At 38.6% G+C, this 24,490-nt stretch overlaps 1 protein-coding gene across 5 annotated transcripts in view; it reads right to left on the bottom strand.

The window, feature by feature from the left end:
* Nucleotides 1-24,490, bottom strand: part of ASB3 (ankyrin repeat and SOCS box containing 3) — a 54,724-nt gene that overhangs the window by 4,779 nt on the left and 25,455 nt on the right. For 3 of the 5 annotated variants that reach the window (XM_062571692.1, XM_062571693.1, XM_062571694.1), the window contains 8 exons: nt 22,132-22,344; nt 19,888-20,046; nt 10,437-10,549; nt 9,881-10,016; nt 8,603-8,780; nt 7,491-7,688; nt 3,180-3,431; nt 406-539 (listed from right to left, as the gene is read on the bottom strand). In XM_062571692.1, the coding sequence (XP_062427676.1) occupies nt 406-539; nt 3,180-3,431; nt 7,491-7,688; nt 8,603-8,780; nt 9,881-10,016; nt 10,437-10,549; nt 19,888-20,046; nt 22,132-22,327 (1,366 nt within the window). In that variant the 5' untranslated portion in view covers nt 22,328-22,344. Of the gene's footprint in view, nt 1-405; nt 540-3,179; nt 3,432-7,490; nt 7,689-8,602; nt 8,781-9,880; nt 10,017-10,436; nt 10,550-19,887; nt 20,047-22,131; nt 22,345-23,958; nt 24,001-24,182; nt 24,266-24,490 lie in introns of those variants that run through there. The other 2 variants (XM_062571695.1, XM_062571696.1) reach the window with 2 other exon arrangements.

Raw genomic sequence — 24,490 nt, 5'->3', positions numbered from 1 at the left:
TCATCTTCCTTTAAACTTTCCAAGAAGCTCAACAAATTGTTTTAGGAAGGTGCAGTACTAATTTACATTCACTGCCCTAATTTTGCTTTTCCACACACAAACGTTCTGTCTAAATTCCTTCAGCTTCTTGAACACTTCCATAACAATTGTCACCTTGATTATAAAGGACAGAAAACAAAGAGCAAAGCCAGTCCACAGTCTTCTAGCTCCTCACTCCATCAAAGCTTAAAGAATTGCATACAGAGCATGTGTTTATATGCATACTTGTACAGACTTGTTTATAATGGCATAATCCTGTTGTCTTCAACCTTACCAAGGCTCTTAAAAGACTGTCTCGATTACTTTGCATTGCATTTAATATGGCACACAGAGGGTTTTTTTTTTTCCTCTAATCATGTTGCTTACCAAAATGACTCTTTGGAATCCACGCGGAGCTCTCCTTGTAGTCTGAAAGGTTTCGTTCTATAGCTGGAGGAAGCCTCTTCCAGTTCGTGAACTCCAAAACGAAACTAAGGGCATCCTCATTGACAGAATAAATCCTACATAACAAAAAACACTCCCATAAATTATATCATTTTGTACAGTAACAAAAATTATAATGGAAAAATACACAGAAGGCTTTATATTTCTAACAAATCCTTAACCATCAACATTCTAATCACAGAAACAGAAAACCACCAAAGAGAAGTCCAAAGTAAAGGGTTACGCTGTCAAAATTACTAATGCAATTATATCTCCCTTCGTTACTTTTTAATGAGATATCCTGTTACCAGGGCACTATAAGCTTTTCCATCACATTTGGAGAAGTCATACCATGTATATATAGCTACTTTTTTTAAAAAACACAAAATTCACAAGTATTTCAAATGCTCCTTTTCACAGAGAGATTGCATTTGTGCATATTCAGAAATCAGTATGATTTACATTTCAAATTTTTACGATGTCTGACGAACTTTTAACAACAGCTTAACTGGGTAAGTGGACAGCACACCAGGTGTAAGTGACTGTTCTGGTATTATGTATGATGAAAAACCATGCAATTTCACAGAGTAACCTCCTAGTTAGACGCATACACTCCTGAAATTTCACCTAACAGAAAACCAAAAGCTCTAAATACAGAAAAATAGCACAGTATGAGTTTTTAGTAAGTGTGCTTTTTTCAAGAGATTCATGTCAAAGGTTATTTTACATCCTGTTTTTTTAAAATTATTATTTCATTTTTCAACATGAAGAAATGCAGTCAAATATGACATGTCTACATTTACTAAAAAACAGAGGAGAGATTTCTGGTTGCCTAGTTTTCTTTAAACAGATCGGTGATTTTGCTTTGCCACTAGTAAATAGAATTCTCAGTACACTAGATTAACTAGCATATGATTGTACAATTGTTTTGCCTAGTGAGTCAGAGACAACCAACAGTAAGTAGAAATATAATTTGCTATTATTTTCTTGTTAATTCCCAGGAACAAATAGTTACTATTCATGTTTTTATAAGTTTAATTTCAATCTTGTAGATTATGTTATGATAAGCACTATTTTAAAAATCAGACATTTAAACAAACTAAGAATTTCTTCTAAAAAGCACTGTGGATTAAAAGAGATATTAAAAAGTAGTACATAAGAAAAATGTATAGCAAGATTAGTCTACTTAATGAATTGCCATTCATTGTTTACTCTTCCAACACACCCAGGTATAAGTAACTGTTTCATGCCAAAGGTTATTTTATGCCCTTTCAAGCTTTTTTTTTTTTAATTATTATTATTATTATTTTATTTTTCAGCATTAAGGGACCTCGCATTTGACTGCATCCAACAGAAAACTGGTTTCCATATACTTACTGAACAACAAAGCAGTACCATCTGATTGCCTGTCTTTAAGAAAACGGTGATTTTGCTTTGCCCGGGGTTATTTTCATTAACATTGTCAGTGCACTAGATTGACCAGTGTACGATTACACAATTGTTTTGCCCAAAGAGTCAGACAGATTTAATCAACCACAGGCATGTATAATTTGATACCTATTATTTGCTTGTTATTTTGCAGGGTGAAGTAGCTAATGTTGCAGCTCAACATATAAAACCAAATTTTGTAGATTATCATGTAATAAGCACTATTTTTAAAAATAGATTTTTAAACAAGACAAGCCATCTGCAAAAAAGCATTACATAGGATAAAAATGTGTAGCAAGATCAGTCTACTGAATGAACTGCCATTCACTGTTTACTCTTCCAGCACACGCAGTCTTCTAGATCATTTTATATGTAGAGAATCCCAGATATATCAGCCTTTAAGGATGTTCCCCTAACTACTGCTTAGGAAATCATGACAGCTAATGAATAACAGAATTTCACCAAACCACAAAGGAAAGCAGTTAGCACTGTTCAGGTAGCATAACTAATTTATTTTTCTACTTGTAGTATCTGAAACATAAATCAATTTACAACGAGCAAATCTTAAACTCCTACTCCCTTCACATTGCTCAGGAATACATGGAATGAGGTTATACATCTCATAATATTCTCTTAAAAGCTCATAAAATGGAAGCAAGTCTAAGCATCTTTCTCATGCATAGCAAAAAGCAGAAGAAAAATGCTTCAGAATTTGAAGTACAAGTTTTATTCTACAGTGTAATCTATTAAGTCTTAATCCTATAAAACAGTCACCAAGCAAGCAAGCGTACGATAATACAAAAATCACACCAGTATTTCTGCCACATTATTTTCTCTTTACGCACTCTCTAACTGTAGCCAGTCCCTCCCCTCCTAACCTTGGCCCAGCTTCACCTTACATTTGCTTCCCACCTCTTCTTACCTCTTTCCTGGCCTTTGAAATTCTTCTTGCAATTAGTGTGTTGTTCATGCACACTCAAGCTTAAACAAAATTTGGGGGCTAGTAACTGACATTTGTGTCCAAATGGATGCTTTTTTCCAGGGTAGTGAGAAAACAATTCTCACTCTGGCTTTCTTCCTCAAAGGGGGAAGGAAATTGGTTTCACTGAATCCAGCCTTTACCCATGAATCTTTCATTTCACACCTTCCATGACCTTCTCTGCTCCAGATCATGGCAACTAATTATCACAAACTATCCTTTGAAAGCCCTTGTTAAACAAGCCTAGCAATAGGCTTGCAAATTAGTAGACACTATTAAAAATATATATATATATATATTCTCTTCTTACCACAACTTGCAGAGTAAATTCAACGGATTAAAACCAGCCAGCAGCAGATAAGGCAGCCACTCCTTGTACTGCTCGTGTGCTTTAACTGCATAACGTACAAACTCCAGCAACTGCTCCTCAGATGGCAACGAACAGCCCAACTTCAAGAAGCGTCGAAACAAAGTAAATTTCCCATGGTACAGGCAATATCCTAAATTAATCCCAAGGAGGGTGATCCCATATTTGAGGAGAACATCAATTAAATAAAAAAACCTATAAACAGAACACAAAGAACAGCACATCTTGTTAGCATGGCACAGAAAATATTTGCCACTTAAGTTCCACCAAGTACCACTACAACAACAAATTTGTTACCAAAAAAGCCTACCCTACTGGGACCCTAGCCTAACCACTGGGACTGCAACTGTCTCCATAAAGGAGCTTTACGTTTTAGGCTGATGCTTTAGGAGGTCCCAGTGCTTATACTTAACACATTTGCTCTTTATTCCCCCCTCTGCCCTGACAAATCTACAGTAATAGAAACAGCTGATGACCATTAATCATACGCTTTATCTAAACAAGTGTTATGAGCAGAACTGCTGATGCAGTGCAGCACCCCAAAACATACTGCACCAGTCACAGAGATGACACATGTAGACAGTTGAGGAAACAGTACCATCGTCTTCACGCCGTTTCAGGCAGCTTCACGTGGACGACCCAAGGAGCCGTCCTGCTCTGTTGCCTCTGTGCTGCTGCCCAGCAATGCTCGTCTGGTGTCTGAGAGGGGGAGCAGTGAGGTGGAGCTGCACAAACTTCCAGCTCTTTAAAGCAAGCCTTTTCACTCATCATTAATAGAAACAGCCCAGCATCACCATTTACTAGCAAACGGCTAGATTTGTATAGTACCACAATACTAAATCTGCTGCAGGTTTATTTTAAACAGAAAACACAATGCCTACTTGGATAGATTTCACCTTAAAAACACGCCACATGCATTAGATAGTCAAGTAGGTGAAAATATCAAAACATTGCATCTCAGAAGTCAGGGACTATCCTCATATCGGGCGCATTCTTAGGGTTTGCACTCACCCTCCTACGGGAGGCTCTGCAACCCACAGAACAATTATAAACCACTTCAAGTGCTCATTTTAGAGGCAGAAGTGTTTCACTAAGATTTTGCAGGATGGAATAAAAGTGACAGTGTTTAAACACTCAACAGCTGTCAAGCAAGAGCTCACAATGTAAAGTACTATTTCTTTCTACCCTCAATTTTAATCACGCCTACAAGGACATGTACATTTTCACAAAATCACCGATTTCCCCATAGGCTATTACAACTCACACAGTAACTCATTCTTTTGTGTTCTAAAAGATAAAAATGAACTGTCAAAGTGCTTTCCTTTATGCTCTTTGCAATTAGTAGTCTATCATATTTCAACATTTGGTTGATTACACTGTATTAATTTTAATATTGTAACGAATGAGATTATGGCCAACAATTCACGTATTCCTTTTCAGTTAAAAATTTGACTGCCCACCACGTCACAGAACTGGTTTTGAAGTGGTGACATCTCAGCTACCTACCTGCTTTATAGCACATATTTAGTACAATTATCACATCTGCTTCCTTTCCTAAATGGTTTTATTATGTACTAAGAATAAAATAATCAGTAATAATAAACCTTAGGCACTGCTTCACTGCAACCACAATACATAATTTATAAGAGACTTGGTAGAGTACATTCAGGTTATTCTCCAGATGTGTTATTTCACATGCGCAGTTTGGGATCTGGATGAGTTCCTGCTTCAAGCAATTCAAAGCTGCCCAACCACAAAAACATTAGGTAAATAGGCACAGTCACAGGGATGTGCTTCACTATTAAAACCAATAGCACAAAAAAAAGAAGAAAAACCACACAATCTGTCCTTGCTGATTTTCTCCCTTGGAGCATGTTCCTTTTAGTTGAAGCAAGATACATTCAAAGTATTACTGCATTCTTTTCCCTTTAGGAAAGTTATAAAAGTGGCAAGTTACTTGTTGCAATTCCCGTACTGTTCTTACACTGATGGTATATCTTTGGTAAGGTTTTTTAAAATATTTCTAAGACAACTGTAGATGTGTGCTATCTTATTAATTAATAGCATGTAACGAGTACATATTACAAATGCATATTCAAACATCTATGTAGCCCTTATATTACATAGTATACTTTATATTATTTATGTATCCTTTAACATTTGAGATCAATACTCAGACTCAGAACTTTCAAAGGCAAATAAAACCTTCAGTGAAGAATATCCCATTCATGTTAATTCCTTCAAAAAATTCACCTAGAGGAAAGAAGGATACCACCTCAAGACTATTTTTAATGTGAACAAGCTCTTCCCATTCAAAGAGATTTCTCAAATAGCCTCTACAGCTGTCTACTTTGCTCAAGCCTCAATGGGTTACAGAAATCAAAGCACTAAGGCACATATTCCTGATCTTTGTATTTTAGCTAAAAAGGTTGGCAGGTAACAACCTTCAAGAATCTAAGAACTGTTAAAGTACTGCTTAATTTGATTCTTCTTCCATAAATAAAGGAAAACGGAGCAGGTCACATGTGGAAAAGGTGCCACAAAAATGAGAAACTGAAATCAGGATTCAGAGATTAAGTCAGCCCTAAGAACTATTTTTCTGGATCAACTGGATAATTGCTTGGGGATTTTTCGGTTGTTTTTTAAACAGAGAATGAACTACATTGACTGCTACCAAAAATTCATGAATTTAAATGGCAGCACACAAGTAACAAATTTTGTACATGACTTCTGTTAGAAACTGAGTTTTCAGAAGATTTTAAGGAAAATACTTTAATTAAACCTTTATGAAGCACACTAGCCACATAACATTACTTTGCGTAATACTCCTGAGGAGGATTCTCTACAAAGGATTCTATAAATTCAATTCTGAAAAGATATTTAATGAAAGAGAGCAATTACTTGATGACAAAAAGACCTCAAATACATTTTCAACCACATGAAGCTTCTCAATGTCTCTGTTGTTCTAAGGCATAGAGAAGCATCAGGTCATTTCACTCAACTCCCAAATAGAACCTATAAACATATCAACATTACAGCTCTATACAGTATGCTAAAACCAACCAAGAATGACTGATGCTTGATTCTCCATCCTGATCTAAGCTGTGTTAGTATTCAGTCCACTGCGTATTTTATGCATCAATCTAGTCTGGGATGAGACAAGGAAAGCTCAAAGATAGTAACATCTGTATCTTTTAGAATAATATCTTACTCCTTCATTAATTAATTTCCCATAGAACAAAGACAACAAAACTTATGTGCTAATGGAACAGTCAACAGCAATGACATGAAGGGCAGCTCACTGATCTGCCACATGTATATTTAAGGATTATTTGAGGAGTAAGGTATACTTACTTAGTTTTCATCTGCAATTACAGCTGTTGCATTGCAAGATAATTTTATTCTCTGTTGAATACCTGGAGTATGCATCACATACTAAGCATAAAAATACATGGGCCAGGTCTAAAAGAATTTATCATTCAATTTCCAAGTCCTCCTCATGATTGCTGTGTTGAAGTCATAACTTTGTTTCCACAGCATAGTGGAGATCTTCCGAGAATGCAAAGTATCACTAGTCATAAAATACTTAGAGTGGAAGGGACCTCTGGAGATCATGTGGTCACCTAGAGCAGGTCGCTCAGAGCTGTGTGCAGCCAGGTTTGGAGCATCTCCAAAAGGATGGAGACTCCACATCCTTTCTGGGCAATTTGTTCCAGTGTTCAACGACCTTCACAGGAAAGTACTGTTTTATGTTCAGATGAAGTTTCTGGTGTTTTGTTTCTGCCCACTGTTCGTGTATAGGAAGCAACGTTTAATTGCAGAAGACAATTACATATCTTTGTTTATAAGCATGACACCAGCATAGAAAGAAAGTAAATCAGTATTTTCTAGTAACTCATCCTCACTGAAAAGAACCCAGCTAATTAAGAGTCTGTCTGATTCAACTACAGCAGCCAGCCAAGCTCCCAGATGACCAAGGTGGCTTGATAAGGCCTTTCGAAAGCAAGAAAACTAGACTGCTGTTACGTTCTACCAGGAACGTAACAAGGAGCCGGGCTTCCCAAAGGAGGCTCGAGCAAGGTAAGCTTTGCGCGTGGATCCAAACCCCGTGCGTCACCCAGGTACCTCAGGTTTAACTCTGTCACCTCGGGAGTGGGGGAAGAAAGGCAGGGCAACTCTGCACACCTAGACAAGGCAAACAAACACGTGCCCACGCAGTCGTGAGTAATTTCAGACTGTAGGAGGTATACGTACTCTTTCTGGAAAACCATGCACATGGGTGACCTGCAGCCAAAGGTGAGGCACTCCTGAGCGTCTGCGCCGTAGCCTTCCTCGAGCAGCATTTCCAAGCACTCCTTATGGCCGCCATAAATCGCCGAATACACAGGGCTCACTTTGCCTTCTCCTCTGTCACACATCCGGTCGGTAACTGGTATGAGCAACTCCAGTATCCTGCAAATATTTAAAATCATGCGTTACTCATGAGGTCTTACCAAACAGCTACGTTTTCACCTTCGGGCCGTTTCTCATGAGCTTGCTGCCCCTTAAGAAAACCCTGACGATTCTTTTTCCACCGTGGAGTTTGCCCCACAGAACAGCATCCATCATTTCACCTGTCTGAGCACAGCAAACACAGCAGCGACTGGCGGCAAAAACGACATCGCCGCGCGCACCCTCAAACCCCTCCAAACGCCTTCTTGCATTCTACCGCTCGGAGGACGTGGGCAGCAAACGTATTCTAACCAAGCCAGAGACGGCTACTTCAGGTCACCCAACGGTCCCTCCCACAGCCGTACGCCATGACTGTGGTGCCCGCCTACAGCTGGCGAGGCTGGAGGTAACCCGAACGCCCGAGCTGCAGACACCGACGACCCACGTCCTTCCCCGCTAACAGGGATCGGGGGGCAAACGCTGCTTCCTCTGCCAGCACAAGTTACTGAGGCCGCTCACACGCTGCAAAAGCAACGAAGGCAGCTTTTCATCTGAAGACCTTTCTAGTGCCGACTGCTTTGCCAGCCCATCCCTCGCCTCTGAGAAAGCTGAAGAATAAGCAGCTCGCAGCAGCTACGCCAGTCGGACCTCCTCATCGGCTGGCCAGAGGCCTCACTTCAACACACAAACGCCAGCGACAGATCCGCTGAGGCCCCTCCTCGGGCCAACCATCAAGGGCCAGGCAGCTACGCTAGTACCTTCGAGCTCGCACCCTTCCTCTAACACCTGGGATTTTAACTGCTGTCACCAACAGTCCGGCACTGCAGATTGGCTTCACAACGGATTTTTCTTCCTTCTAAAGCCAAACACGCTCTTCGCCAGTCACGTTTGCGTTACCAGCATCTTTCAGGTGCAGACACGTTTTAATCACCTACTCCTTATGGCCCATTTCGGCCGCCGCGTGAATAGGCAGCTGCCACTCTTCCTCGTTACAGTAGAGATTCGGGTCGGCGCCCTCGGACAACAGCAGCTCCACGCACGCGGCGTGGCCTTCCTGCGCAGCAATCAGCAGCGGAGTGGCTCTGTCCTTGGCCTGACAGTTGATGTTTGCACCTGACAAAAAAGCCAACACTTAATATGACAGACCACCACCACGGCACAGCACAAAACGGACAACAAATTTCTGTTAATCGGTAACTGCTTTCCGCAGAATGACTTCACCGTGCCACCGCTTTCCATTGTAATAATGAAAAACATTTAATACCTTGCTGCGAACTTTTAAATTGTAAATGCTTATACATATTAGCATAGTGTTCCAATGACCTTCTTAAGTTCTGTAAGCACAGCTTACGGTTCTTAGGAAAGAATTAACTTATGTTCAAAAAACAGCAGAGTTTTGTGTGTATGCTTTCCTTAGATTAGCACGAGCATCTGATGAGGACACAGTGCTTTACATTGTTCACTTCATTTTTAGGTTAATCACAAAATACTGAAAAATGCAGCGCAGCAAGAAGTAGAACTATAAATCACATTCATTACTTATATGTACAGTGCTACAAATTAGCTTTATGTGTAATTTTCTTCTCCTGTCATAAAAGGAGAGAACATTCTTGTGACACTGGGGGGCACCATTCCAGCTGCCTGAAAGATCGGCACTGAAGATAAACAGTAGATAAACATGCTGGAGGAAAGGCAACGAGCTAGTGATATTTTGTTTGCAATCATTTCTTGAGATACTGATCCACAGGCATTGACAGATAAGTAAGCATGATTTCTCTGCTTAGGTTAAGGCACCTTCAGGTTTAATATGTATTAATTTTGATTGTAAGGACACATGTACTTAGACATAGAAAACGTTGATTATGTGAATGAAACTATTGCTGTTGCTTTACGACCAGAGAGAGGTATCTTCTCTTTGCCTGAACAATACCCTGTCACAGGAGCAATGTCATCAAAATCAGACCACTTATGTAATGGTATTGAGAGTTATTAGTAAAACTGTGAAATCTGGTCCTTAACCCTTTCCCAGGTTTGATTTTCTATTTCTTAGTATCACTTAATGAAAAGTGGATCAAATTACTGAAATAACAAGATTTAAGAAATTAAGATGGAATCATGAAATTATAAAATACAGAAGTAGAACCAAAATTGTATCTGCTGACAATCTGGTGCAAGTTTAAAAACAGTGAGGCTAAATGAATCGTGACAATTACCATAGGATATAAGTACTCTTAAACTCTCCAGCTTTCCATACTGAGCAGCAACAAATAAAGGTGTAATTCCAAAGTCATCCTCACATTCCTTGTTTGCTCCTTTCTCCAAGAGTATTTTTATTATCTCAGTGTATCCCTGAAACACATAGTTTTATTCTTAAACAACACACACAAAAAAAAGTGGCTGGGGGGGGTGCAGGGAATTGACCAAACCTGTTTTTTCCACAAATTCCCCAACAGAATCGAAAAAATGCAATATAGTTCATATTTTAAATAAAAATTGAAAAACTAGACAGATTTAGTTTTTCCCATTTACTCATTTACCCACTAAACAGAAATTGAAATTAAATTAGTTATTTAGAACCATTAAGCAAACGTATTTCTATTCTTGAAATAGGTCGTATATCTCCTTTTGATGAGATACTAAACAAATTTTTCTCCAAAAACACTTAACTGACTCACTCTCCAAATACAATAATCTCGTAAGTACATGTACTACTTAACTAATTATTGTTACCCAATATCTTGTGTATCATATGATTTACCTACAGGTTACCTGGTAAGAAGCTTGGTGCAAAGAATTCCATCCAGACCAAGAATGATGTCCATTAATACCTGCTCCATATTGCAGCAGCAACTTTACAATGCCTGGATGCCCATTTTCAACAGCTTCAAATAGAACAGGAAAAAAATATCATTTTTATTACAGATATATAAAGAAGTTGGTACACAACTCGGATGATCTTGTCACCAAGTTCTCACTGCCATAATCATAATTTTTTTATATTTCCTTTCTCCCCTCAAAATCTGATTTTTTCAAAATGATCATGCAGCACTGATTACCATGATGTTTGTAGTCTAGTCTAAATATCAAACACACACAACCTTCTTTCCATTACATTAGATATAAAACAAATTATTTCCAATGTTGTTTAGAGATAAGGCAAAATATTTTATGCTCTGAGATGAAAAATACACATTAAAGTGAGTGAGTAGACAGGAGAGAAAAGTGTATTTCTTTCTTCAGGAGGAAGAGCAACAAAAAAAAAAAATCAAAGTTAAGTCAGCTTAATTGTATCTAATTTCTTGTCCTCAGTATTAAGGCACTTACCTAAAAAATACTCCTAGAAAAGAAAATGAATTTATGCACAAATAAAAAGGGACAATCATCTATGCAAAGCAATTAGAATTATTGTTAAATTTATCATTCAATGATATTTAAGAAGAACTTTAAAAAATGCTGTGTTTCTTCCTAAGAAAATGCTGTTTCTCCGATTATCCAGAATTTTATCAGACCAGTTTTAAGAACTAATCTGAAACCGTAACAACTTTCTCAGATATGTTCTTTCATTCAGCTGAAAGGCTGAGGCTTTGAATATAATGTTCTGAATATGTACATGTATGGCAACTCATATAAGCCACTTTTCTCATATCTGACAGGCTAGATACGGATCTCATGCTAATGTAAACTGTAGATAACAAGTACTTCCGACTTACCTTGCAGGTGGTGAGCACAAAACTGATCCTATTAGCACTAGAACTAATTTCCTATTTAACCTCATAGTAAAGAAGATGCGTACAATGTAGTTACACCTGCACACCACTACAAATCAAGATACAAACGAAGATATGAAACAAAGTACTAAGAGTTAAGTCCCCAAAAAGATCACTGAAGGAAGTGGAAGACTGTTCTCTCCTTAATACTACTACTGATTCATTGCGTCAGACACAGTAATTCTGAGCACTGCAAGACAAAGATTAAATGCCTCTGTTTTACACATTTAAGATATACTTGTTCATAAATAAATAAGGCTTAATATTTGTATAGCAAGTCAGAAGGCTTAAAAGTGGAAAGTAACACGATTTGTAGGATTGCCACGTTGGACCTCAGACTCAGCCTGCTAAATACAATTTCACAAGACGCAGCTTTGTATGAAAACATGCTGAACACAAACCAACACTGCAACAGGCATCTTCCTCATCCCTCAGTTTACTATGTAAGAGAGGGCATTCCACTTCTGCTTAACGTATCATTCCAAAAAAGATATTCCATATCTTCATATCTCCATATCTATCATTAGAGTTTGTTTCCTCTAGCTGTCTGTCTTTATTGCCTGTGAATATAAAAAGCTGAAAACATGCAACTTCTTCTCTGGGGAAAGTTGCCTTTCCTCATCCAGATCCATAAAAACTTGCTTTGATAGCTGACACTAAAGGTGATACGTATCAAGACACAGAGGCAAATATTAAATGCGTCTTTTTTTCCTTTTTCTTCCTTTTCCTTTGCCTTGCCTTGCATTCCCTAGCTTGGTAAAAGATCACAATAGCCTCAAACAGCAGAAAAGAAATGCACGAATAGAAAAAGTGATAGCAACAGACTCATGTTAAAAAAGGTTTATTTGTCAAGAACTCCTTTAAAATTTTCTTAAGAGTTTGCTGTTAGGAAAAACTTAAAATGTAAACTCTTTATCCAGTCGGGGGGGGGGGGGTTTCCTCCTCCAATTCTTAGGTAGCAGAATTTGACTCGGATGTATACATAATTTTATTCACACAAGTACAACCTTAAAGAGAATAAATAATACTTAAGATAAAAGCATCATTAATATCAGGTCAGAAATTTCTATTTAACATATTTTCCTCTTGATTTTATTATTATGCAAAAAAATAAAGCTTGATTCCAGAGAAAGTGAAGCTAAACATTTATATTTCATTTCAGAAGATCTATTTCTTCAGAATATTAGCATGTGTTACTACAAGGGAAACCACCATCTTAATGGAGACATTAAAATAATAGAATGTACTCAGAAATGTAGTTACATTTCTGAGTACATTACATTTCTGGAAATTATATAAGCATCTATTTGGAAAAATATATGTATGTAAATATATGTATGTACATTTATTTGAGGAAAAGAACTCAAAGTGTAACTACTAGAAGCCCAAGCAAAAAGCAAGGAATTCACAGAAATAGTTTGTGAGGGAAGTTAAGAAATATTTGCTTGGAATAAGTCCTGGACCCATTCTTCCAAGAGGTTTCCAAGACAGCTGCAAAAGGAAGGCTTTGATTTCATTGTGGGATTAATAGGGAAGAATTAGAAGAAAAACAGGGATGAACCAGAAAAAAAAAAAAATACAAGTGTGGGCAAAACAGTCCATAAATTATCTAAAGTGGATTTCTCCTTTTTTCAAGTCTGCTTTCAAAAATCAAGGCTTCTCTTCCAGATAACTAGAACTGACAGGTGTCCCATCAACTCTGCTTACTGACCTTCTCACCAATTGGAGCATCTTGGCACAAAAAGTATAAAGACAAGGATCAACTAATAAAAAAAAAAAAATTTCATTCTACCCAAAGCTTTGTCAAAGAATGTCTCATGTAACACAAGGAAGGTCAACAACTGTGACTTGTCATAGAATTCCCACTCCAACAGCTACTCAAGTTCTTATGGACTTAATAGAAGAGATTAAAAAACCCAACACCTTAGATCTGAATTAAGGAATACTATCTCAGTGAAGCCACACACTCCTGAAGAATCTTAAAAGACTTCTTTTAAATACGGAAGTTTTCCCAGAGACACCAAAAAAACTGAAGGTATTCAATCGTTATCCATCAAGATTCATCGCATGAAACCATCCTAACTCTTGGCACAAGAGCCTCCTCTGAGCTTCACAGAGTATAGCTGAGAAGGCTTCAGGAGAGAAGTAAGACCAAGCACTGATCTCAACGCCTTGTGACCGTATCAGCGCAGTACTGAGTCAAAACCAACAAGTTCTGACGTGAAGCACAGCATATTAACACGGGTCCATCAGTGGGCTAACTTAGCTGCTGCATGAGAGCTTCCTAGGGGTCCAGGCAGCTCTCGTGGAATGTCAACATGCAAAAGATACCAGTTCTTTTCTTCCTTCTATGAACACACAACTTTTTCCCCAGTCACTCTTCAGCTCTCACTTTACTTTATCTTCTCGAATTAGGAAAGCAAGAGTGGATCACAATTAAGTGTCAAGAACCAGCAGTCCATCTAAGAAACACTGAAGTTTTAATGAGTGACACTCATGGAAGTGAACCAGAATTATCATAAAATAAAATAGGTTGTTGCAAAATTCTACATATGCTGCACAATTCAGGGAGACAAAATTCTGGAGGCTTTGGACTTAAGGAACAAGTTAAACTGTACGTACAGGCTTTCAGACAGGTTATCTTAGTACTGCAAAACCAACAGGGCCTAAATATATTCCACATATTCAGTTTTATTATAGAAAAGGCTATAAGTACTTCTCTAAACAGCACTTCTATACATGATTATATAGGTTGTTCTTGATAAGAATGGAGAGTACCTCTGTTTAGAAGTAACAGACTGATGGATGACCAGCAAGATCTGTGGGAATGAGAAGTCAGCAACTCTCAAACCAATGACAAAGAAAAATACTGTGTGAAACCTCATTGTCTTGAAGACCTAAGGAATATCTTAGCTTCAGTTACCCCTTTCAACATGAATTACAACAGATGCAATGCTACGAAGGAACAGAGGCTAACAAGCCTGACTATGGGGAAAAGAGAGATGCTGAAAGACAAAATGTACTTAAAAGGCATTGCATCTGGGTCCTCCCATGTAGAGTATTAAAAATGGGAGATTAAAAGTACTCTGTGCAAATAAAAAGTACCTAAAAGAGAAAATCCTTTAAAGAATTTGTTGACTGCCCTCATGTTAAGAGGCACAAAATAATTTCGTCTTTTCCAACATAGGTCAGAGGATAATCAACAGCATTATCTCCACAAGAGTGGAACCACTTTTCCTTGCCTGAGATCCTGTTTACATCAGGTCTTCTAGAACTAACACAGATAAAGCAGCAAGTGAAATCAAATGAGCACAGAACACAATTCAAAAGCCAATGCAGACAACAGCTGCAAACAAATCAGTTATTGAAGAAGTTACAGCCACAATTTCTGGGTTAGTTTTAAATCCCTTATCATAAATCATGTTCAGCATGATAATCATCTCCAATTTCATTCTCAGCATTTTTACTCTTGCAAAAATGCACCTTTTGGCATTTATGGCAGTGCTGACCCACAAGACAGGTCGCTAACCAGCAGACCACTACACCACCAGAAACACTGCGTGTGCAGAGAGATTACTTAATGAACTTCTGAATGACAATTTCTCTTAGGCAAAAGACATTAGTCTGGAGATCAACAATGTGGTCATTGTTCTTTATCGATTTTTATGATCAATAATACATCATATTTCACCATGACTACTTGTAGGAATATTCTGGTTATCTTAATACACTTCTAACAAAGACACATAACTGAAAAGGCACAATTCCTCTTACCATCTCTAATATTTCTCATTAATACTTATATTAGAGCAATATGGATTTCAAGCAGCCCCAAATAAGGGAGAGGAATGAAAGTATATCCATAGAGTGTTATTTTTATATATATGTATATATATTTATACATGAGAACTTACACATGAGAACTGAGAGGGATATCTAAGGCTCAAAACAGTATAAGCAAAAGCTGTTCTGTAAAAGTCTTACATGAGAACTCTCAGTGAAATATTTTTAAATCTGCAAAATAAGTCAAGGCAGCAGAGTTTTTAAGTCAGTATCTCAGAATTACTGCTTTAGTCCTAACTCCAGCTTCCTATAAACATAGCAGAAAAATTACTGTCAAAACACTAATGTAAAGTGCTATGACACTGAGCAAGAGACTCCTCTAGAGCTTCCAGCAGGTTCAATACTTCCAAGGAGGAGCTTCCACTTAACGCTAGCTCCACGCGCACGCCTCGTGCAAGGCTGAGGGCTTTGCACAACGTAAGGCACACCTAAACCTCAGAACGCGCAGAAACGTTCACATCCGATCGCCTTTGAGCGGAACAACTGCCTAGCTACAGAAAGACACAGACCTCGCTTACAGGCAACCGCAGAAATTCTCAAGACAACAACTAGCTCCCTCGCTGCCAAAGTCTCAGGCTCCTTCGCGGAAGGAGGCTTCTAACAAGAGCTGCTTTAAGCCACGGCAGCCACGTTCCCTTTCTCAGGTCACGCTGACACCCGCTGGCACGCAGGCAAGGAAGCCCGAAGCAAGGGGCAGTTACAGACGGGCCTGCTCTGCTCATCTTTCCCTGTGCCATCTTAACCCCACAAAGCAGCATTTGCCACTTCTGTTACTGCAGGACAACACGCCCCAAGCTTTGTAAGATCTGCCGGGGGAGTCTTTGCCACCTTCAGCCTTGCCTTAGCGACCTCTAACACACGAGCCATTCATCCCGGGATACGTCAGTCCTTTGCACACACCTCCCTCAGTCCAAAATCATTAACAGCTACACAGGGTGGTCCGGCACATCAGCTCTTCCACGCAAAATATACGGACAGCAACACCTCAGGTCCTAAGAAGCTCCCACAGCATCCCAGCTAGCACTTGTTACCATCCCTCAAAGGCTCCCAGTCCTCTCGCACGCAGGAAGCGGACCTCCTCTCCTTCCCGCACGGTCCACCCACGCACCCTCACACCACGGTTACCGCCTGGTCCTTACAGCAACGGGAGCAGTTTGCTGTCAGCGCAAGAAAGCGAGCGGCTCTCCAAAACACTGGGTAGGCACAGTGCAGTACGTGAAATACAAAAACCTGTTCAGAGACAGCTCGCCGCAGGTGTTAAAGCAACCTTGAAAACAGAGGACCTTCTTAAAGCAAATCAGCACGCAGAAATGAAACGCTGGAGCATTCTGAAGAAAGAGCTACTTGGCACCCAGCTGTCTCCAGCAACAGTGTAATGCACACACTCAACAAGCAGGTCGTGAGGATGTTTTCAGCGCATTTTTGCTCGAGTCGCAACAGCACGTCCTGGTCCGTACAGAGGCGCCTGCACTTCACTGGTCTCGCTGCGATTCAGCAGTATAACGGTTTATGAACAACTCCAGCGTCTCTCTCAAGGCTCGTCACCAATCTAGAATTTATTTTTCTAAGCGCACGTTAAATGCTTCATCAATACATTTGGTGTCAGGGCTTCCTTTTGTCATCCCGATTCACCCTCAGGTTTCCACCACCAACACATCTAGCAAGACGCCTTTCTTCTACAAAGACAAATGCCCGAAGCGAGGAGAAACGACGCGCCAACACTCCTTAGGGATCCAACGCTTTGGGGCGTCCCCGGGCACCAGCTCACACGGCGAGCGCCTCGGGCTTGCAGCGCTCGAGGTCCAGCGCAGAGCTGTGCCGGAGCTCTCAGATACCAGCCAGAATAACCCGGCCGTGAGCTTTCTCCTGTTTAAAAACCTCTGGGCTCTGCATCCTCACGACCATTCCTCCATCGGAGGAACTCAGATATTGGGCTAATTACAGTTACCCAGCCTTCCCCTAATGACAACTTCCCCACAAGTGCTGTTTGTGGGGAGCAGTTTTGAACAAATAAGCTATTTAGCTCTTAAAAGCAAAATGTGAATGGACTCCTAAACAAAGCTAACATAGTGCACAACTTAATTTTTCCTTCAGCTCAGTATAAATATTTGCCAATGAATACTATGTTTATTGAAGGCTAGTGAGATAAAACCCCTCCTAGGTTTGGTTTATTTATATTAAAAAGGCCCTCAAATATGGGATTATTTGTTTAAGTAGCATGTTAATGACAACACAGAAGAAGTATACACAAATTAGAGATCAAAAGCCTCTGCCTTCAGACAGTTCTGAAGAGCTAGCTTGAGAATAACTAGATGGGACCGTAAAACTTAAGAACAAAATTTTTTTAAAAAGCCATCCACAAGATAAGTTTCATTTTATGAGATACTAGCTATAAGAAATAGGCTGTAGCTTTTATTTGATTTTTTACTTTTTATCACAGTTGATTACTATAGCAACAATATACGTAGTATATGCAGAAATGCCACTTTACAAATTAGGTTACACTTAATGAAACCAAAAATCCTCGGTCTACCAATTTCAAAGTACGTGCAACATACACTGACAACCTTTTGCTTCAGGAGACCACTAAAATATCCAGCAGGTTTCACAGTGAAAAATAATCTTCAATAAATCATGCAGAAGCCATCTAGACAGTCACTTCATTATTTCTTTTAGAGTCTGACCCTGTAGATGTACCTGAAGACAATCAAGCTCACTTTAAAGCACTGACTTAGTCAATAAGGAGCCATTCACAAAACAATAGCAAGAGGAAGAATCAGCCCACTCATTAGCTAAATAATTTGCTTTCTATGAAGATACGAAGGCTTATATATACACACCTATAAACTAAAACCTTAATGTGATTCCTTGAACATCTCTCTTACTGGGAAAATAAATTTGTTACGAAAACTAAAAATCAGAAACTGATCACAATTTTAATCAATCATAAGAAGATGGGAAGAAAAATCTTAAACATAAACAGTGTATCACTATTCTCAAGAAGTAAATATTTTTGCAATTTAATTCTGAAAATAAACCAATTTCTCCTCTAAAACCAAACAAATCCACAATACAAAAACCTATTTAATGAAAAATTCTTCCTAGACTGATGTTGTGTTTCTGTCTTGTAAATACAATTAAAAATTGTTATTCTAAATAACACAAAAGTTAAAAAAAACAGAAAACAAAAAAAATCCACAATTTTTCCTGCCCTGTTCTCACCCAAAATTGACAGTGTACACTCTAACCAAGGCATCAGTCACATACTTTCTCACTGTTGAGAGGACCATAGACATATTTTCAAATTAGTATCCCATTAATTAGCTTGCTTTTCTAATATTTTACTTCTTTCCATAGTAGAGATTTGTAAATAAAGGTTTGAAACAAAAATAGCTCCCCATTTTTGAAAATTAGTTGTAAGTGATATTTCTAGTATTTTTTGATGTAATAAAAACATGTACAGCTGTTTTTCACTGAAAAGCTAATTCTTTTTGTTCAGAATTTAAGTTGCACATTACAAAGGTGCACCATCTCAATTTTCTAATCTCCTGAATGACTACATTCCAAGTAAAAAAGATACAAAGGTATATATAGACACATAAAATGTATGTGTATATATATAAACATATATACATATATGTATGTAAATTTGCATGTGTATATATGTATATGTGTGTATGTAAGTGCATACACATACATATGTACATATATATACACACACACACACATATAAATAAAATGTTACCTCTGTAGTTGCCTAAGACGCCTTCTCACTTCCAAGTGTTTGAAATGTTACCGGTTTGTCAGCACTCTAGTTCTCTAGTTACAGGCCTATCCCACTAGCTGCTGCTTCTCTATCCACTGTGCTGGCGTTCCACTGCCAAGCTTTTAATAACTTGCTCCACTAATCATCAATCTCAGATAAAGATGCTGAAGTCAATGACTGGTAGAATAATGTTTTCCATATAAATTACTGTAATAGGAGAAGGATGCATGCAATGTCTTAAGAAATACATGGTATTTAAATATAAAAGGAATATTATAAATGGTGTGAAGAACTGAGAGACAAAAACAAAATCAGAGTCATCCAGGAAGATCAACGGAAAAAAGATAGTGGCTTTTTGGACATCTTTCTTCCAAAATATCTCAGCCATTTCACCCATGAGACCGAAGGCCCAATTAATCTTTTATTCTGAGTGGTCTTACTGTCTCTTTTTGAACAGTAAGCTTTTCACTGTTGTCATCATCTTTCTCAGATTAATCAACGTAGTCAAATACACAGAGAATGAAGCAGGGAAAGACCAGTAGAGTATTCGGTCTCATAGATAGAGTGGTGAGAATCCACCTTCCAGATTAGTGACCTATTCCTAAAAGCCAGACCCAAAAGGTCACCACCTGCTCCAGCTAACATTCATGATGATCAATGCGTATTTAAACTGTGCATATTTCACAATTCTCCGCACACATCTCTGATTCTATAGGTTAGTATTTATACAAAAGGCTTTCAAAATACAAAACATGATAAGCAGAGAATCAACTCTGGAATATACTATGACTCTTTCCTACAAATCAGTATTCTAATTCTCAGATTCCAAGAAAGCATGCATCACCTAGGAACAGTAGGGTGCTTCCTTCAGTAGTAACTGCATTAGGATCAGCTCCAGCTTCCAAAAGAAAGTTGACGCTTTCCACACACCCATGGCTTGCAGAAAGATGCAGTGCGCACATCCCTTCAAATGTCTCTGATTTTATGTAGTTTTCAGATGGAGCTAAAATTTAGAATAATGAAAGGAGTATATTTAGCAATAAATTATGTAACACAGTTGTTTTCTTAAAATAACTGAGTAATTTGAGATGTATGGCCTACAGAGTACCCATGAACATGCTTTTAGACTATTGCAAACAGCAGTATTAGTTATTGCTGGTCCTACACAGATACATGCTTTGGACAGAGAAGCTAAGGCAGAATCACTTATCATTCAGTTTCTTAACTAATTTCAGACACAGAACAGCTAAAGACTTTAGAGCAGAACAAAAAGAACATGGGACACTATGTCCAACAATAAAGTGAAGTAGTACATTTGCTGTAATAACAACTCTCTTTGCCTTTTTAATGTAAAAAGTGAAATCAGTATGGGCAGCCACACTCTTGCATTTAGGAGGTAGTTATGAGAGGCAGACCTCAAAATCTCTTCAGCTGTCTTAATTATTAACCTTTCAGGACCTCTTTGTCAATGGACAAAAAGTAGTACCATCTGATGATGATTCTGACCAGCCTACATTAACAAAGACACTGGAGAGGCCCTTAATTCTTTACTGATAATATGGAGAGTAAAAACAAAATTTTAGACAGCTGAAGTCAGGTAAGATGAAACTCATTTTGAAGCTTCAATGAAAGCTGAACAGAAGTTGGAGATTCGCTCCAATAAGGCCACTCTTAATTATCAGAAATAGACTTGCATCTCAATAAGCTGCTGAAGCTGCCTGATCTCTCATGAAGTGAGAGAATGAAGTGAGTGCCTCTAACCTGTATGAATAAATATAAGTTACTAGTTTCATAGCACATTTAATATATTATGTGCTGCTTAGCTGGGTTTTGAGTATATATTACTTGACCTTGATCCCCAATGGAAGAAACCATAAATATCCTAGGAAGCTCTTCAAGAATCTTTCTTTGTTTAGGCAGTATGAGGGAGTCAGACTTCATCAACAGTGCGCAATCTAAATTACCTTTGATATGAACAGTATTGAAAAACACTAGCAATTGCATTGTATGAGAACAAAGAATTTGCATACAAAACAGATTAAGCTTAGAGATTTCTTGCTTCTGTAAAACAACAAACAGAGCAAGCTGCAGCTAACGTGTGAATGATGCCTTTTAAGGAGCCAGGATGGAAAGACATGAAGGGAATTCTTAACACAAGCAGGATGTGTTACTATTTGATAAGTACATCTAAAGGTTTAGGGAAGAATATAGAAAATAAATGATTCCTATTCTTTCTGATTATCATGATATCATCTATCATGTTATCATGAGTATTATCATCATGTTATTTTGAATATTATCATATTATACCACAGGTATTATCATGTCGCCCAAAGGAAGTTCTTTTATTTAGTTGCTCTACACTTCTAGAGCTTTACCAAATTATCCATTAGTATATTCTCCTCATAAGATGTTCAGCACTTTGTAAGAGCTTAATCAGCATCTTAACACTAGGTTCTCACCTAGGACCTAACCTCTAGTCTTGGAGACCACATTAAATCAGATAGGGAAGGCTGGCATGTTGGAAAGTTAACTAGGCTGTGCAGGAGCAAGAGTGATCATTGTACTGAATGTTCTTATAAACGTGATAAACTGCAAGTCTGTATTATCTGGATATTTGAAATAATAAAAACTTCTAGAAGAGTCCCTGAGGTCTGTCCTTCTTCCTTTCTTTCAGCCCCAGCAGAATATCCAGCATGTTCTGCTCTCATGTGAACAAAGAGGTGTACAGCTGCAAAAAATTATTTAAAAGTAGGCATCCGCTACTTTTAAATACTCGAATTGGCAATTTCAACCAGCTTTTTAAACCATAAGTTACTCCTCAATAGCATGAACTGAGATTTGGGTGTTGACTACAGTTAGTACTGATTGTACATATTTTCAGCCAGGTAATAAAACATAGTATCACATACACCTCTGTATAGAGTAAGATAGTGCCTTTTTTTTTTTAACCATACCTAGTCAAATTTTATGAAGGTATATTAAATTTACTAAACAAATAAGAATATGATATAAGAAATTATTTAATTTACATATCACAGAAACATTCAGCAGAAAATTGTACTATTTCATATCAAATTTTCCTTACCTGCACGAATAAGTAACCTCAGACATTCACTTGAATTGCGAACTGCTGCTTCATGGATTGGCATCCATCCTCTGTTATCTGGAACATCAACACTGTATCCCTGTTTAATTAGTTTCTTGAGCATTTTCACATTTCCTTCTCTAGCTGCAAGTCCCACAGCAGAACATCTATCAGAATAGGCCTCTGTGAAATCCATTCTTCATAAAGTAAGCTCTAAGGTAAGGAGCACGGAGGAAGAGAAGGAAGGAGAGGAGGAAAAATTAAGTATCTGTTAGTACAAAATATATATATATGCAAATTACAAAAGAACAGAATAGCTTTAAACACAGGGACAGAATCACCAGGTCTGTCCAGTTTGTCTGATTTCATACGGATGTCCCCCTTCCAAATGAACTATAAAATAATCTTGCAACAGCACTACTTAACAAGAAATACTTTGCCATGTCATTTCAGTAACACTTAGTCTCATGCAAAACTGCTTTAGTTACTAACCCATGCATCTTGGTACCATTTCTACGTGATAACTATTTTGTACGTACAGTTGTAAAGCATATGCTCCGAAATGCTTTATCATTTACTAATTTTTAAAGATTCAGGCATGTCCTAAGTACATGACACTGACCTCAAAACCCTGTAGTCTGGGGACTCAAATCTGTTTCTAATGAAATCTTCTTGGACAAATCCTCAATGTGGAAACAGTGCTTAACTTCATAATCTAGTTCTAGAATTAGGTTAGAAGCCTATGTAAGACAAGTATCATACAAATAAAAAGGGAAAAATAGAAGAAAGTTACAAAGGCTTTTAGCTAGCTTGCTGACCAGAACTTGGAGCCCTGTTGCAATCCAGCACATTGCTGATGAAGGCAACAGGATAGATATATGTGCCCTCTCGGAGCTTTGCTAAATAACCAGCCCTATTCATGTAACAAAACTACATAAAAGTGCTAAGAGCTTATCCAACTCCCAGATGACCGAATCAAATAATACCTGAATTCAGAAAGAGTGCAGACCTAGGGAAATACCTCTCTGCCTAAAAAGCCTCACAATATTCTCTATAAGAAGAAACTTCCCAGAAACAGATCTTCGCCTAATCCTGACTGAAAGACATTGCTGCCAAGCCCAGTGGAGGACAGAAGGTTGGCGTTTTTCTTTCTAGTTATCAAAAACTGATTTTTCTTTGTGGTTATTTGTTTCTCACAACAACCCCATGAGCTAGAGAAATAGTCTATTATTTTTAGGAAACTGAGACACAGATAAATTGCTTTGACCAAGGTCCTAAGTCTTGCCAGCCCAAAAAACCAAGTGCCGCAGTGCCTTCAGTGCTGTTTACTTGCCTAAGATCCCCCCCATACAAAAAAGAAATGGAAGAATTCAAGCTATTTTGGTAGTTAAGACTTCCTCTCAAAAGTGTCAAGAGATATTCCCAAACCGCAGACCACATGTAGTTCAGAAACACCTGGCAATAATTGAAGAGGACCAAGTTTGGGAACTCACCCAGCAGCAGCCCTGGGTAGGGAGACAGCTAATTTACTCCCATTACAGGCAAGATAAGTTAGCCTACCAAGCTGTCACACTAAGGTTTGGGGGGGGGGTTGTTTTTTCAAGGAGAAGGAAAAAAAAGCTTCCCCTATTTTTACCCAATTTAGAGGTTCCCTGAGAGGTATTATGCACAAGAACCCTAAGCTACTTACAATATGAGACTCCTGTGATACAAACAAAATCACTACTTTTAAAAAAGACCTCAGAAAATTAAGGTTGTGAAACTATTTTGCTAGAACATTATACACTTTCATAGCCATTAAAGCACTTTAGTAAAACATGTTCTCACCCAGAAGGCCTTTAAACCACATTATTTTAGTAGAATCTGGGAATACACCAACGAGCAGTGCTGTACTGGTTTCATTCGCACACTCTCTTTGTAAGCAATCACTGCTTTCCCGGGTAGGACACCTCTACCAGACTGACACTTGGTCCAAGAAAAAGACAGATATGCTTAGAGTATTTGGTGAAATGATAACATTGTTTTTTAAAATAATTAATAGCAGTAATTACGGTTTAGGGAGGCTCTATGAAGATGGGAGAAAAATCATCGGTGGCTGAAGCTGTCCCTCAGGCAGTCCAGCCGCGCGAATGCTCAGAATACTGTGCGAGGTCTTTTCAAAGGGGGGGGGGGAGAGCGATAGAGAGAGAGAAAGGTCATCGAGCACAGTCACAAAAACCCTTTCCAAGCACCCCGCATTTCAGAAACGTTAGTGTTTTCGCACGAGCGTTTTAAAGGCCACGGGCGCCTTGCTGCAGGCGGCCCAGCACCGCCGGGCGCCTCCAGCGGCAGCCCCGGGCCCTCCCGCCGGCGGGCGGCA

This window comes from Rhea pennata, chromosome 3, assembly GCF_028389875.1.
Source record: "Rhea pennata isolate bPtePen1 chromosome 3, bPtePen1.pri, whole genome shotgun sequence".
Classification (NCBI taxonomy): domain Eukaryota; kingdom Metazoa; phylum Chordata; class Aves; order Rheiformes; family Rheidae; genus Rhea; species Rhea pennata.
This window is presented reverse-complemented; position numbering and strand designations above follow the sequence as displayed.